The following is a 17,285-nucleotide window of genomic DNA, read 5'->3' as shown; positions in this document are numbered from 1 at the left end:
AATATGTTTAAAAAAATTTAGGGTTGAGTTTAAAAATTAAACAAACAAATTTTTATTTTAAACTTATTCAAATTGCCTAAATGAATTCAAAAAATTTGGGTCAAGTTCGAGCATGAATAGGTTTAAATACCTGATTTTATTTTTTATTATTAATAAAATAATATATAATTTAAAAATATTGAATTTTAAAAATAAAAATTGAAATTAGATAAAAATAACAAATATAATAAAATCATATTTAATAATTTGGGCATTCAGACCAATCCAAATAAGCCTAAAAGTTCGAGAGGTTAAGGTTGTGTCTGACTATATAAATTTTTTAATGTGATAGGATACTTTGCCTTATGCTAAAAACCAAAAAAAAAAAAGATCTTGTTAAAATTTGTCTTGGACATAAGGGAGTTAATAATTTTAGCTTTTTCATTATAATTAAATAGCAAATTTTTTAGACTATAGGTTTAGAAACGTTGGAGACTTTAAATTTATTTTTAATATAATATTTTTTTTTAAATTTTAAAAATAGTGCAGTATTATCCTTACCATTAACAAATATTAATTTTAACAATTAGTTGATCAAATAATTTTTTGGATTATTGTATGTAATTTTACATCATTTTCTATATATTTTTTGGTCGTTTTCTGTAAATATTTAGATCATTTTTAACAATTTTTTAGTCAACTAAAGATTAAAGTTAATTTTTGTTAATGGTAGAGACAACATTGCATCAATTTTAAAAATTGAAGAAAAGCATTATACAAAAACTGAGAATACTTTTAAACCTATAATTTAAAAATGAAATTACCCTTTCACTAAATGGCTCTATTCAAAACTAAAAAAATTCGATTTTTTTTTTCCTTTCAAGCGCATGATCTAATAAAAAAGGACCTAGTAAAACGAAAACAACAAGCATTAATATTGAAAAACTATAATGAATACTTCCCTAGATATTTTATAAGAGGTTTAAGTATCTTTCTAAAAATGCGTTGCAAAAATGATTACAGGGGTATGGAATATGGAAAACTTTAACCGGTTAAATTGCTGACACTTCATTTAATCTGTACATATAAATCCAAACTTTCTCAGTGTCATCTGCCAAGTGAGAAGTTTAAGGTGGGGAAAAACAGTTCCACTCCAGCAAATTAATAAATCCATTGAAACCAAGTCTTTGTTAAATAAATATGAGTTCGTACGGCAGACCAGAGACATAAGCTTAACCTGAAGTTTACATATGCTAGTTTTTATCACGGTTTAGGCCTGAATTTATTTAGATTGCAGCTTGTCTGTCTTAAATTTTAAAAGCTTTAAATAGGATTTTGTAAAAGTAGGCTCAACGTGTGTTTGGTTTTTAGTTTATCAAAATTTCATTTGGTAAAAATTAATTTAGTGAAAATCAGTTATTGTAACAAAATTTGTGTTTGAATATATTTTTCAAAAATCAGTTTAGTATATTGAAAGTTATTTGATTTGTGATAGTGAAATGTGCTTTTAAATGTACAATTACTAAAGAGAATATTAATTTATGATGATTTGTAATTTTTATTATACAAATATATTATATTTAGAATATTTAAAAAATGTGATAAAAATTTTAAATAACATAAATTTTGATCTATAATGATAAAAATTTGATCTCTAGTTATTTATATTTTTTTAATTTTTAATTTTAGAAAATGCAATAAAGATTTATAATTTTTATTATACATTAATGCTAAAAATAAATATGATTAATTATTCAATTTATAATGCTAAAAACTTGATACCTAATTATTATTATTAAAATAATAATTATATTTTTAATGAATTAACTATTTTTTATATAAAAAAATAAGAGATTAAACTTTGGGTAGTATGGTTAAATAACATTCTACTTTTCAAATTCACTTTTTAATAGCTTCAAATAATTACATTTCAAAAATTCACTTTTAATTATTGTTTAAATATATTTTGAGAATGTGTTTCTTTTGCAAAATATTTTGTCTAAACAACTTCTAACTTTTTAAAAGTAAAATTTTACTTTCTAAATGTGAAAAGCAAAAAAACCAAATGGACCCTTAGTCTATTTGTTTTTAACAGACTTGATCTAGCCTTAGAATTAATATAGTCTTTTTTTGTCTTGTTAGTAATATTTATTATATTACTCTTAAATTATTCCTCATTAATGAATATTGTTGTTAAATTAAAAAACCAAGAACAGATGTATTTTAGTCTATAATTTTCAGTTTTAAACCACATTTTTTAAGTAGTTTGAGTTGATTAAAATGTTCTTGTATTTAAAACAAGTCACGGTTCGATCTAGGGTAAGCCAGGCTATAAACTTGGATTACCACCCTGCCTACTGCCATACACGTGCCCAATGGATAAAATTGTTAGAAAGTGCAATTCTACCTCAATTCTTCATCTCAATTCTTAACTATAGTATAGGGCATTCTTTTAAAGCAATAACGAGTTTAGGAATACATATATGGGGGTCAAAATTGAAAATCATCCAAATTATGGGAGGCTTAAAGTTGTTCAAAACTGATTACACAAATTAAATTAAACCAAACCTATATGAACCAATCAACACTGATAACAAATAATATTCAGTTTAGTTTATCTTTTGGCAAAATCAACTGATTTGGTTGGATTCAGATTTTTGTCTATTGAAACTTGAGTCAATTCTTATTTTATTTATTTTTGTAAGTTTCTCCAAGCTGTTTCTCCTTCATACGTTTAGTTTTTTTTTGCAAATCACCAATAAAAAAATCTATTAAAATTAACTAAATATCTTTGATAATAATTTAAATTTAAAATCAAGTATTTAAAAATAATATATCAGATTTTAATGGTTAAAAATTATTAGCAAATATGTATATACATTGATTATGAAAAAAATATCTCAAAAAAAGAAGAAGACTAGAATCAAATCTAATCCAAGTCAAACCAAATCACTCAAAAATTGAACCCAACTAATTAGAAATAAAAACATAATAAATCTCAAATTTTGGTGAACTGATTTATCTGGCTTGGTTTGATTTTTTTTCCCAAAATCGAACTAAATCCACATCCTTAAATAAGAGACTAAAGGTAATTATTTCATTTTTTACAAACAAATTAAAAAAATATAGGAACAGTGAAATTGGGGCCGGGGGCAAGGATTCATTACTGTCTAGAATCCAAAATGTAATTTTTATATAACTTTCAATTATATTCTTATTTTATTATACTCTACCAAGTATCTTACGTACGAGATATTCTTCCCCTGTAATCTTGATGTCAACTTCTCGAGAGTGGACCCCGCTTCGAGAAAATTGGTGTTTTACTTTTTCATTCCCGTTCGTTGTTCTGGGCGGTGTCTTAAATGTTTTTTTTTTTGTTTGGTCAGTTAACAAAATATAAACAAAATAATTAAATTTCATATTATTTACGTTTTAAATTTTAATATTTACTAGTACATGTCATATTTCTATATCTGCAACGATTAAAGGTAATTATTCTTTTACGTAAAATGTGCATACAATTATCCCCAAAAAAATTGTCATAAATAAACAATCATTAATTTTTACTTTGAATAGTTTGTGAACTCAGTGAAGTTTATGTATCCACTTGAATTATTTGTGCTTTGCCATGGAAAAGAAAAAGCTACCTGTTTAACTCGTAATTAGCACGATGACTAGCATAATCATTTGGAAAAATGCTGCAACCATTCAAAGCAAAAAACTCAAGTTTTTCGTTTGAACCATTTCCTTCTGTTTTACTTTTGTTGATCGAATTCTATTTATTTTAACTTTGGTTGTAATTTGGAAGAAGACGAATGAAGAAAGAAAGAAGGAAACACAAAAGATAGTTACACTCAGGATTCGGCAAGCAGGGTATGACGATGAATGGAACCGTGGACCCAGCATCGGTCACCAAACACACCCTCTGGGTCATCTCAACTCTCACGAGTCGATAATTTACTTTAATTACTTTGGTTTTGTTTTTTTTTTAATCACTAGGTATCTTTTATTTTTTTTTACCGTCAATTATAAGATATATTCCATTTGTTAGATTTAATATATATTACTAAAAATTTTACATTTTAGTGCAGGATATTCGTATGGATTTAATTGAAATGATCGATTAAAGACACCATTAAGTATTCACACAAAAATTCCAAACAACAGTAAAAATTGAATAAGATAGTGACGACGAAAGCTAGCAGATATATTTTTCGCTATTGCTATCATTATTTTTATCATTATTATTGTTGGTGATAAAAATGCAGAGAGATTGAATTTTTACGTCAATTGCATGGCTTATATTCATTATATTGTGTTTGAGAACGGGGAAGAGCACGTGTTGACTGTATTTGGCTTTGGTTTCAACAAATAACAATTTGTAATGGCTTGTTTGGTAGTATGGAATTGAAGGGAGAGAAATAGAAGTGAAAGTGAAACCCATTATTTTAGATGTTCGGTATGCAGATCTCAGTTCCAGAAGGAACCCAGCTCGACCAAGATCGATGGAACTCGGCTCCATCACGCCCCAGTTCCATCTTTGCCCTCTCCATGTTAAAATATTATTTATAAATTAGCATTAATTAATAAGTTCAATAAATTGGTCCTTATGATCTTGTGTGGATCGTGATAGGTGGACCACACAAGTGAGCCCAATGGGCAGAGGCCCAACCCACAACCCAGTAGCCGTCAGTTATTTCCTATCTCTTAACTGACTGAGTCAGAGATAATAAATAATATAATTATTTAATTATTTAATAAGGCGGTTACCGATTTGATCTATATAAGACGATTAGTCAGTAACCACAAACACACAACTCATTTTCTTCTACTTCCATTATCTCTGAACTCTCTGAAGGCTCTGGAGATCTGTGGGTTGTGTACCTGCCTATACTCGAGGTAATCGAGATTTCTCTAGCACTCATGAATTCTTCAGGTACGCATATATTATTTTATTTCTTTATATGAATTGAGATATACAGATTTAACACTCCAATCTTCTCTCGTCTTTCCTTGATGGCTCCAATCGGAGTCGGCGACAGAGACACGTCAAAGGTTGAAGCTAGTGGTGAAGTGAGCAAGATGGGTGATGATTGTCGCAGTTGCATCAGATCTGCGCGATAAGCGAGAACATGAGTGATGATTGCCGCCAATGCATCTCCGAAAATCGAAGTCTGCGGCAAGGCGATCGAGAAGGTGGGTGATGATTGCCACCGTTGCATCTCCAGATCCATGCGATGATTGAGACGATTTTTGCCATCTCCGCATCTCCATTCTTTGTCTCTTCGACTTGAATGCTCTTTGATTCTTTTTTTTTTTTATTTGAATCTCCAAATTTGCTTTTGATGATTGTTGGCTGAGTTTGTTTTGGATATATATATATATATATATATATATTTTACAAATACTGGTTTGACTTGTAATGGTTGTAGCTGAAGGGGTTAAGGGGTTTGGGATTTTTCCAAGCAAAGGCATTCATGTCTTTCACATTAAAAAATGGATATTTTATTTAAAATTTATATCTCATTTTTATCGATACACCAAACGTATTTTTAAACCTAATTTTACTTTCATTTTCACTTCCTTTAAAAACTCTTTTACCATGTCAAACAGAGAATAAATACTCATCCAATCTAGAGATGAGTTAAAATAGTGATAATGCGAAAAAGCTTTCCTCTCTTTTGTTGTTATATCAGGATTATTATAAGTCTCATTTAGTATTGTGATGGACCAAGTTTAGAATATTGGGCGTTTAAATTCAAAAATACTAATCACTCGAGCTTTCCCTTAAACTTTACTTAGCTTACATAGACACAAAGGTTGAAAAATGTTTTAATTATATCAACATCCATTAAGGAATGGAGGAAAAATAACCTGGGAAGATATCTGATTGTGAATGAATACCATCTATTTTTGTCATCTTCCTATGCCCCCATAAAACTTTTTCTTAGAAATAAAAAAAAAAATCACTTGTACTGTACTTATTAAACAAATAATATTAAAAAATATCGTTAAATAATAGCAATAATAGTATATTTTTTTAAAAAAATGATTTTTGTCATGCACGCACATTTATTGAACAGCGCTATTGTGATGGACCATATATAAAATATAGGCGACTCATAGGGCTAAAATTAATAAATGACCAAAAACTCTTGGGACAATCACACTCCAGTCTCTAAAATAGTTAAAAAAAAAAAATCACTTTAGACTCAATGCATTTTGATATTATATTGCAAATTTAAGGGCATTTGTTGTAATTTTTTTTTAAGAGTAAAAGTACAATTTTGTTTTTACGTGATTTGAAAATTTAAATTATGTATAATATGACATCCATACATGTTTAGTTGATCTGTAAATTAAAATATACATCATACAAAACATGCACACTGTGATATTAATGCATGTCCAGTTGATTTATAAGTTAATCAAAATAAAATCACATAAAATATGTACAATATAATGTTTATGAATACACAATATGATATATATGAATGCACAATATGATGTTCATGAAATTTTTAACATAATGTCCATGTGTGTTCACGCATGAATACTGTGTTGAGAAAATATAAATATCATATTATGAATTCGTAAACGTTGTGTTGTATATTATCTACGTTACTTATATATCTTATTAAACTTACAGATCAATTAGACATATATGAACATTATTTCATACATTGATGGACACTATGTTATGCATGATTTGATTTTTTAAATCATATAAAGGTAAAATTATACTTTTACTCTCAAAAAAAAATTGCAACAAAGGCTTTGGGCTTACTATACAATAACATAATATATTGAGCTTGCAGTGTAATTTTTTGTTCTCTTGAAGCTTACAGTGCGATTCTCCCACAACTCTTTAATCTTCACTGACACACTTATCAGCGAGGACAGGCATCAGCCATCTCTCATTCTCCGCTTAATAGGTACTGTACCATCTCGTTCTCTCAACCTCGGCCAAAACCCTGTCTTCTTCTCGCTATCCCGTGTTCTCATTCTTCATTTCTAGTGCAATTCTTGTTCAACAAAACCTCACCCTCTTCACATTAATTCTAAAGCCACCTTATAGATAATTCAGGTACCAAGGAGGAAGCATTGAGTACTTTTGACTTTTGCAGCTTGTAAATTCATCTGGGTTTTGGATTATTTCTGAGAGATTTCAATGGCAGGTCTGGTTTTTCCCGGGATTATTTCACGCAGCTGTTATAGAGTCCTCAGAGTTCACTAGGGCAGAAACAAAACCGCCGAATAATTCAAAAAAGAGAACCAAACAGTTGGAATCAGAAACTATCGCTACCGCTAGGGCCTATAATTTGAGTATAAACCCTCAATTTCAGTATCTTCTATGGATGAGAAGGCATAAAGGTATGGGAATGAAGAGTGCTGGAGGAGGAGAGATTGTCCAGGTTCAAGGAGGTCACATTGTTCGATCCACCGGTCGGAAAGATCGTCACAGTAAGGTTTATACTTCCAAAGGTCCTCGAGATCGGAGGGTTCGTTTATCGGCCCACACAGCGATTCAATTCTACGATGTTCAGGACCGCCTCGGCTACGACCGGCCTAGCAAAGCCGTCGATTGGCTCATCAAGAAGGCCAAATACGCCATTGATAAGCTCGCTGAGCTTCCTCCGTGGCAGCCTGCGGCCGCTAATACGACGGAGGAAACTCACAAAGCGGAAGACCCTGAGAATTCTGAAGCTCCTTCCGGGTTTCTCCCGACGGCGATTGATTCCGACGCAATAGCTTTCTTCCCCACCAGTTCTGCAGCTTCCTCCATCAATTTCCAGAGCTACCCGTCGGAGATGATCTCCAGAACAACGAATTCCGGGCAAGATCTTGGCCTGTCTCTTCATTCGTTCAATCAAACGGCTTCGAACGACGAAAACCTGTTCGGTGGTTCGAACCCGGCCGAATTCGAGTCGAATTTTCAGAGGATTTTCGAGCCTAATTTGTTGATGGGCCAAGGTTCGATGTTTCCTCAAAGGGGGACCCTTCAGTCCAGTTTTTCGCCGCTGGTTCGCGCATGGAGCGGCGTACCCGTGGCTTCTTCGGAGCAGCATCATCAAAATCACAAGTCGCAACCTTCCATCTTCGGCGGCCGCTTTCACTCCGACGGGCTGCCGGAATTCTGCATTCCGACGAGAATTCAAGACCAGCAACAAGAACCGTCATCCACTTCTCCTAATTCTCACCACCACTGACCAAAAACTATCCTGCCTGCTTCTACACTCATCAGGTAATCTAACCCCATGAATTACCATTTTTTCTGTACTAATTAGTACTTGCTAGATTATGCTGTATAATTAATATGCACATGCGGCAGGTCAATCACTTAATTGGTCTAGAGCGTGCTTTCAATATCAACATGAAGTATGAGATCTACAGTAGATTATAAATTATAGTGAGCGTGATATCTCACACTCTGAGCAAACAAATTCCTTGGAAACGCGTCTGAATTACAATTATTTAATAAAAAATAAACAAAAAAATGATCGTGAAGATAACAACTAAATCTCATGCAGGATACTATTTTCTTCAATTTTTCCAACAAGTAATAGTGGGCACTGTTAGAGATTTGAGCGAAGGTAAAAGAACAGGGATTTTCTGTTGTGAAGTTTGTCATATTAATTTATCATGTCATGCAGGAGGAGCATTTTGAAGCAGATATGCAACTTGTAAAGTTGGATTGGATTCACGTCGTCATCTTATTTTGATTTGGTATTATTGTTCATGCGTATTGCAGGCATTATAGTTGATGCCGTTTAATATGAAGTGGGTCTCTTTGAATTTATATACACTATATGGAACTTTAATTAATTACTTGATGGGTTTGAGATGAATTCGAACATCCTAGTTCTAACTCAAGCAATACATTAAGAATAAGTGTGTGTTTGGAAGCTCGTTGGCATTGGACAAAGGGTGAGAATAGATTTATTTTAGAAGTCGCAGAAACTTGTTTTCAGCTGTTTCCAAACATAGCTTAAATCTGTTTGCTTTGATACCTTTTCATGCTTCATTCACGTTCAAGTAACGTTGACACTTGACAAGACGCAGCGTGTTTAAAATTTAGTCTGGTGGGCAATGCATTGCATTGAGGTTAAAATTTAGGGATGTAGCGTGATTAATGGCACCTCAATGCCTCTTTGCCATGCGACTTAAGGTTGGAAGCTTTCTATTTATTCTCACATATTGTCTTGTGTCTATATATCTTTTCTGCTTTATGAAAGAAAAATTATATGACCAAATTTCAGACCATACACGTTCTATTTATGTCCCTGCCTTGCCAGCTGTTTGTTGGTATAAAATTTTTTATGTGAATTGGGTCTTAATTTATCAAAGTTAGGACATATCAAGTTCAAGGAAGTTGAGATATTTACAAATTGCCTATTAACAATGTTTTCATATTGACATGAAATTTTAACTTACAAATTTATAAATGATGGATTAAATTCTTACTAATTGGACTAATTTTTATTGGTCTTTGACCCTTGCCATGTAATGAGCATACTAGTGTTAATATTCAATATTCACAACAACGAATGTTGGCTTAAATGGCAAGGGGTTTGAGTTTCCTTAATCATCAGCTCTTAGGTTCAATCCTTGGGGCGACGGGAATGGAGAAAATATGCTTAGGAGAGTCACCCTCTTTTGAGTTCCCTCCATGCTCGAATTCATATAAATTGGGGCTTTTGACTTTGGATACCGAATGGTTATACCAGAAAAAGAAAAAAATTCAATATCACACTTGCACAAAGTCCAACTGCTCACATTCTAAAAATTTCTAGGGATGCCTAAGACTTGTTATCTAGATAGCAGTGTACTTGGTTACGAATGTCTTGTTACATCACGGTGGTTTTTAGGGCTATAGTTTTGGTGGAATTTTTATGCAAAATTACCATTCAAATTTCCTTATGAAGCTCATTTCTATATGCCGGGTGGGTTTTCATCTCTTTTCAGCACAACAATTAGCATCCTAGGATTATTGGGCCAAACTCTCGTCTGCCTGATAGTAATAGCTTCGTGTTGGGCCAAAGGCCCAAGTTATGGCGAATCGGCTACGTGAGGATTATTGCTGTTTGACTTGAGTATCCAATTTGTCCCAAATAAGTCGGGAATGGCTCATAAGTAATTGTTTCGTGGCATTTTTCAAGACATCAAGCCCTCTCCGAAGACTAACACGTTAATATTTATATGGTCACGTGGCTGATCGCCTGATTCAATGCTTTTTTCAAATCTCTTTCGTTTGTTTGAACGATATGATGTGTCTCCAATGAAATTCAAAGAGGGTTGAGCTTGCAATAATTCAACTTCATTTTGATGGACCTGTGCAATGTCGTGGACTTGAATTCCTTAAAAAAATTCTTTAGGAAGCATTTTTTGTGCTTAGATCATATTTGCTTAAATTTTGAAGGAGGAAATGCTTCGTAGCGGTTTATGATAAATGAAAAAAAAAAAAGGAAAGAAAAGAAAACTATACATGCATCGTCCGCAAAATATAAAAAAAAAAAGGTCATAGCATATAAATGCATATCTTAATAAAAAGGATTAACATATCTGGTAATTGCCCCTTAGGGACAAGCAAGTTTTGGATGGAATCAACTTTTACAACATTAAATTTCATTGTTTACCAATACTGTGTAACTCTCTAGATTGTTAATTTTAAAATGTATGTATTTTTTATGCAAATTTTCACTAAAATAAGGGTCTAAACATGTATTTGTATTAATTGATGCAATTTCATTGAATATTTTTCTGTAACCGATAAGATTACATTCTTACCTCCTTTTTTCCAGCATCATTTTGTACCCCAAAAATGTCATAAAATATATCATAAATATTATAACATGAGTCATGACAAGAAAATTTATAATTCCTTAACAAAACTTGTATAATTTGTGATAGAAAATACTAACATTCATTCATTTTTAAACCTTAAAATCGAACTCACGTTTGTGTTTGTAAGAAATCTTCTTTTGGCCTTAGAAAACAACACTATTACTTAAATTGAATTTCTTATAGATATTTTTATCCATATTAATTCTTACAATTTTTTAAGAGTAAACCAGTGCGTTCACGGGATTTAGTGTAGTTAAGTATAGAGAGGAGGTGAGAGAAGAGGTTGATGGGGTGGACTAATAATAATGAACAAGGACAGTAAAAGCGACGCTGAGTTAATAAATTGACTGTAAATAGTATAAAGAGGAAAATATGGGGTGAACGCATAGAAGCCAGCTGGGAAGTCAATTTCCTGCTTGCGTGTTAAAAATGTGTTTTGATATTTTCAGGAATGTTGATAGCATGGAAATGGTTTCGACAGCGACCTTTTCCTAATACCTCAATTCATCAAACTACTATTCATATCTTACATCTTTCCAATTCGTTTTTGGAATACAAGCCCGTAGACAAAGTCATGTATATGTATAGAAATCAAATTAATTCCCACTCCTTTCCTATCATTTTATAAGATATTTTAAAGATGATTTAGTGTCCCACGTTTTGGGGGCGGGGAATAAATTTTTTTAATAATTATTATTCCAATATTATTCATAATTATTTCACTTTTTAAATTTTCTTCCCTCTTTTTCTTATTGATAAAGTTATTTTTTTGAAAATTTATTAAAAAAATAAGATTATGAGTTGTATCTAATAAATTTCATTGACATGTATAATTTTATCAAAAAAAATATCTTTAAATTGGGATGAAAAGAGTAATAGTAAGCAAAAGGTCTAACCATGATATATTGTATTATTGGTTGAACATTATTACGAATTGAAAAACTCTTTTTTTTTTTTTTTAATACCGATGAATGTTTAGTTAGCAAGTCATGTGACATTTTAAACATGATATCACATGTTTAAAGAAGAAAAAAAGGGTCAATTGTTTCATATTATTAAATTTTAAAGTGTTAATAGTTTCTCTAAAAATATCGAGGATAAAATAGTCCTTTAACTCAAAAATATTTTCACCTAGGCGTGCCTCAAATCAGTTAAACATGTTTGTCTCTAGAGATAGTGGTCAACGTTACTGTGGGGGTGAGATTGTAACAGTTTCGACACTTGGCATGCCACATTACTTTGTCAAATAGCTTAGAATCACTAGAGCTTCTTGGGAAATGATTCAACAGTGAAAATGCACTCCACTTTAACTTTTTTTTTTTTAATTTTCGCTGAGGAAAACAGGTATTCTATAAGAATATTCGTCAATTATATCGCATAAGTAAGAAAATGTGATTATTTATATTTAATTTAAACTTTATTTTCCCCCTCGTTTAGACTTTTTGGTATTTTAAGGGAATAATGAAATTGGCATCTCAACATCGGAAGTTGGTAAGTAGATCTATAACTCTCTCTAGAAGCCCTGTTTCAAGTGTGAAACCTGAGTCCAGTCGAAGTCTGATTCAGGAACATGTGACAACAAAAGCTGAATTGTGCCTTTGAAGTGTCAAGACGTTTTCTAAATCCTTTTTCCTAGCACGCCATTTTTCTAATATTGCGGCAAATAATAAACAGTTTATCTTCCTTGATTTAAACTCTGACGTCAAATTTCCTGGATAAGAACTAAAGACTCTGAATTCATCAAATTTACAAGTTGAAAAATGTTAGTTCATATTCCTTACATTTTTATTTATGAAAAAACTATTACTTTTTACTTATTTTTTTATATGAGTAAAATTAGTCATTTTAATAAGTATTTTTACACATTTTTTAAATCACCCTTCATACTTTACATTAAAAAAATAATAAATACATGTTAATATTGATTAACATAGAATATTTTAATTTAATTTTTTATTTTTAGATAAAATTATTATGATTAATCAATTTTCTTAAACTGTGTGATATAATTTTTTTTTTATATATAAAAATAAAGGGAGTAATTGATTTGCCTAGATATAATAATATGATGATGACTCTTTCAAGTTTCAATTTATGTCTTTTTGTAATGTATTATTTCAAAAAAAAAACTCATAGGTGATATCAATTATTACCATTTATGATTAATGGGAAGCAGATTAAAATTATTAGCCAGAATATATTTATTTTTATTTGGATCATCCCAATGCAAGAATCAATATAACATACTCCTTATATCTCAAATTATAAAATATTTTTAAATAAAATTTTACTTATTAATAAACCTCGTTAAATATACTTAAAAATTTATTTTTTTAAAATAAAAATATAAACAGCTAAAAATACCCTTTATCTAATAATCTTAAATTAACACCTAATTAGTATTATATAGAGAGAGAAAGAGAAAAGGTAATATTACAATAAGTTTATTTAATAAAATCTTAACCTTTTTAAAGTATCTTATACTTTGGAAAGAAAAATTACTCCCAAAAGTATTTTATAATTTAGAACAAAGGAAGCACTTGAGAAAAAAACTGTATCACATAATTTAAAAAAATTAATTAGCTATATTAATTGTATATGAAAATAAAAAATTAGACTACAATACCCTTCATTAATTATATTAATTAAACTTTTATTAATTATTTTTTATAATTATAAATGATAAAATTATGAAGGATAATTTAAAAATTTTATAATAAATATTTATTAAAAAATGAGATTTTACTTATGTAAAAAAGCAAGCTAAAAATAATAATTTTTTTGAAAATAAAAATAGAGGAAACATGATGTTAAGATTTGCGTTGAACTTATTTTGGGAAGTTGATAAGGCAAGACGTGGATGGGTGAGAACAAAATGTGAAAGGAAAGACAAACATGGAAAAGCGATGCAACTTCAAATGTGAACAATGCCTTAATCGCCATCATGGTCAATGATTCAAGCTCTATAAAACCTTTATTTTTTAATCGTTTATTTAAAAAAAATGAAAAGCATCTATTGATGGTAATTGCTCACAAGTCAACAACTGCCCCCGGTGTCCCGGTAGTGGTTTATATATATATATATAATATTGTATTATATATCCTCTCATTTGTAGGTAACTTTGAGTTTTGGATCTTAATTAATGTACAAATTTAATTAAAAATCTGAGATTAAAATTATTGATATGAGTGGGTATAGAATCTCCTCTCTTGGGTTTTGATTGAAAATCTCCTCCTTTGAATAAAGGGGTTCGGTTTTAGAGGAAAAGAAAATCGAACCACCAACTTCCTTATCAATGTCAAGGTTTTATTTGGTTTTTCCTCCAATTGATTTGGGTTGATCAATTTTTTTTAGTGGTTTAATTTGTTTGGATCAATTTAAATTTTTTGAGAAATATTTTTCAGCAACAATATATTTATGCATATTCACTGATAATTATTAATTATTCATTATTATTTTCAATGAAAAATATTTACCTATTAAAATTCAATATGTTGTTTTTAAAACACTTGATTATAAAATTTTAAAATTATCTTAAAAAGTTATAAACAACACTTAACTAAATGTAGCATATTTTTTACCAGTAATCTACAAATAATTAAAATTGAAAAAGTTAAAAAAACTAAACTTAGAAAGAAAATAAGCTTAGGCAAATTCATAAATGTATACTCCCTCCGTTCAAAAATATAAGGTATTTTTAATCAAATTTCACCTATAATAAAGTAATTATCTACTTTCTAACTAACCCTATATTTTCATATTTATTTCTATTAAACACCTTATAAGAAATAAAAATTGTTATCAATAGGGGCATTTTAAAAAAATAAGAATTATACCTTAAAAGACTCAAATATTTTATATTTTTTAACATCTAACTTTTTAAAAAATACTTTTTATTTTTGAACAGAAGAAGGATAAAATAAATATAATAAAACTTAATTTGATTTGATTTAAAATTTTAATAAAAAATATCTAAATCGAATCAAATTGATTGGTTTTGCCTAGAAAAATAAGAGCAAATTTTATTTATATTCAATTTTGATTAACTCATGTCAGCTTAGTTCAATGTAATTTGTTTATATCTGTTTTGATACCTTTAACATGTTGGATTACCAACCTTTGCCTATGAAACAAATATACAGTTAGCGTGTGTGTAATGCATATATTAAAAAAAATATAGTCTTTAATCCTTATAATTTTATTAAATTTTATTTTTATTTTTAATTTTTTTAATATTTTTAATTCTTATAAAAATTAAAAAATTAAAAAAATTAAAATTATAAAAACATAAAAATAAATATCACTCGATTTTTTTTAAAATTATAAAGATTAAAAATATTTAAAAAATAATTATAGGTATTAAAACATTGGGAAAAGTCAATAAGACTTTGGAGCAAGTAGCAACGACTTCCAGAGTCCAGAGCTATTAGTCTAAGATGTTGTCTATTTGGTAACATGTGGAGACCATTGTTGCAGAAATTCAATGCAAGTCTGAAGAAGTTGCCTTCCTTGATCAAATATCTGTTGCCTATATTTGCAATTAGTACAAAACCAGGCGGTGAACAAATTAAAGCCCGTGAACACTTCAATATATACATATATTTCAAGGGTCAGAGTCTTAATTGGGATTTAATAAATTAAGTTTCTTGTTTAGTTATAATTATACTAGCAAACCCCTTAGACTTTTGCATTTTCAAGGTCATATCACAACAAAACAACTCCTCGCAATTTCATCATCTTTTTCCTTCAACCCCTTCACACCCACGCGTTTCACAAATCACAAAAGTCATTCACACCCCCGTCTTCCGAGGAACCACCACATTCAACGCTTTTGTTAATTCTTTTTAATATAAAAAAACCACCTTAATCTTTGTTTGCTTTTGCATTTCGTCTGAACACAAAACTTATCTTTCAATTCTATCATAATATTAAATTCGATTTTTTTATTATTCATTTTTAACGTCTTTTATTGATGCTTAGAAAAGTTTCCAAATTCATCAATTTTGTGTAACAATTTAATAAATTAATAATTTTGTTCCTTGAGAATTTAATATGGATACAAAAATTTATAATAAAGATTTAATAACATAATTTATGAATAGTTATTCTCTCTTATAAATAAGACGAGACTATAAATCAACTAAATTGTGTTTATCTATCTTAAATCAAAAAATTTTTATGAACAAAATAATCAAACATTTTTTTTTTAAATCAACTTCACAACAAAAACAGGTCGATTCAAATCACCAGTATAAACAAAGTCAAGATTCAAACACGTATACGTGTCGTCATAGGTAAATTGTACCCCTAATGAACTTGTCTCCTTCTTTAAGCGTACAAAAACATAGCGAAGGAGCACATATCCAACACGATACACCCTTCTCACGTCCCTGCATCTCTCTCTCTCTCTCTGAGTGCATCTGTGTCACTGTTCTGAAGAACATCATGAGTAGTCCCCAGGACGCCGCCACTCCTTTCGACTTTCCTGTGGCAAATCTTCCCAGAAGACCCGACTCCGAAGACGCCAAGTTGAACAGCAATATCTTGCTCATAGCTATTATCTCTTTGTCAATCGTCTTAGCCCTCGTTTTCGCCCTTCATCTCTACGCCAGGTACGTCCTCCACCGCCAAGCCCGCCGTCGAGCCGCATACACCATCTCAGCCTCGCCGTCGCCAGATACTCCACAGGCGATCCGCCAAACAACACCGGGCTCGACCCCACCGTCATTGCCTCTCTCCCCACCTTCGTCTTCAAACGAAGAAAGACAAGTCTCGGAACGAAAACAGCGAAGATGGCGGCGACCGCCGTGGAGATTCCTCTGTGATGGAATGCTCTGTTTGTCTAAGCAATCTGGAGGATGGAGAAGAGGCGAGGCTGCTTCCAAATTGCAGGGACGTGTTTCCACGTGGCCTGTATTGACAGGTGGCTATCGTCTCATTCGACGTGCCCGATTTGTCGAACGATGGCTCGGCCGGTGCTTGAGCCCCGGCCACGTGAGGGTCAGTCGGCCGGGCCGGGCCTGCTGCTAATGACTTACCGATGGCTCCGCCTGCGGACCCTGCTGCAGAAGTACGTCAGACGGCAGTGGAGCTAAAAACAGCGGTTCGATTTCAAGTTGAGCTCCTTCAGAAGAATACTTAGTAGAGAAAGATCTTCCAGAAGAATCCAACTTCTTCTTCTTCATCTACCATCGATGATAATATTGATCGTGATTTGGAAGACAGTGATTCATCCTGAGTTCATGTTTTTTTTTTTTTTTGCCATTTCTTAATTGATTTTGTGGTTATACATTTTTTTGGGGCAAAAAAAAAAAAAGGATTTGGGACATTTGGGGAGGTGTATCGTCTGGCCAATCTTTCGTAAATTTAATTAATTTAGCAGTAAAAGAGGGCATTGTATAAAAAAGAAAAGTGAGAGGCAGAATGTGTTTCAACTTTCAATTTTGTAATACATCTCATT

General features: G+C 31.0%; 1 protein-coding gene and 1 pseudogene across 1 annotated transcript; both read left to right on the top strand.

Moving 5' to 3' along the window:
* Positions 1–6,896: 6,896 nt before the first annotated feature.
* LOC129300385 (transcription factor TCP4-like) lies at positions 6,897–8,828 on the top strand. Its single transcript, XM_054938950.1, has 2 exons — positions 6,897–8,224; positions 8,634–8,828. Exon 1 carries the CDS (start codon positions 7,338–7,340, stop codon positions 8,187–8,189), a length of 852 nt encoding a protein of 283 aa, XP_054794925.1. The 5' UTR covers positions 6,897–7,337; the 3' UTR covers positions 8,190–8,224; positions 8,634–8,828.
* Positions 8,829–16,135: 7,307 nt separating this feature from the next.
* LOC129300386 (RING-H2 finger protein ATL40-like) lies at positions 16,136–17,063 on the top strand (annotated as a pseudogene).
* The last annotated feature ends 222 nt before the right edge of the window (positions 17,064–17,285 follow it).

Source organism: Prosopis cineraria, unplaced genomic scaffold, assembly GCF_029017545.1.
Source record: "Prosopis cineraria cultivar Desert tree isolate PC_DT_omini unplaced genomic scaffold, ASM2901754v1 PC1563, whole genome shotgun sequence".
In the NCBI taxonomy this organism is placed as follows: domain Eukaryota; kingdom Viridiplantae; phylum Streptophyta; class Magnoliopsida; order Fabales; family Fabaceae; genus Prosopis; species Prosopis cineraria.
Note: the sequence above shows the minus strand (reverse complement) of the source record. Positions and strands in the feature narration are given on the sequence as shown.

Coding starts and splice junctions, on each gene's coding strand:
- LOC129300385 (XM_054938950.1), top strand. CDS start 7,338: ATGAGAAGGCATAAAGGTATGGGAATGAAGAGTGCTGGAGGAGGAGAG.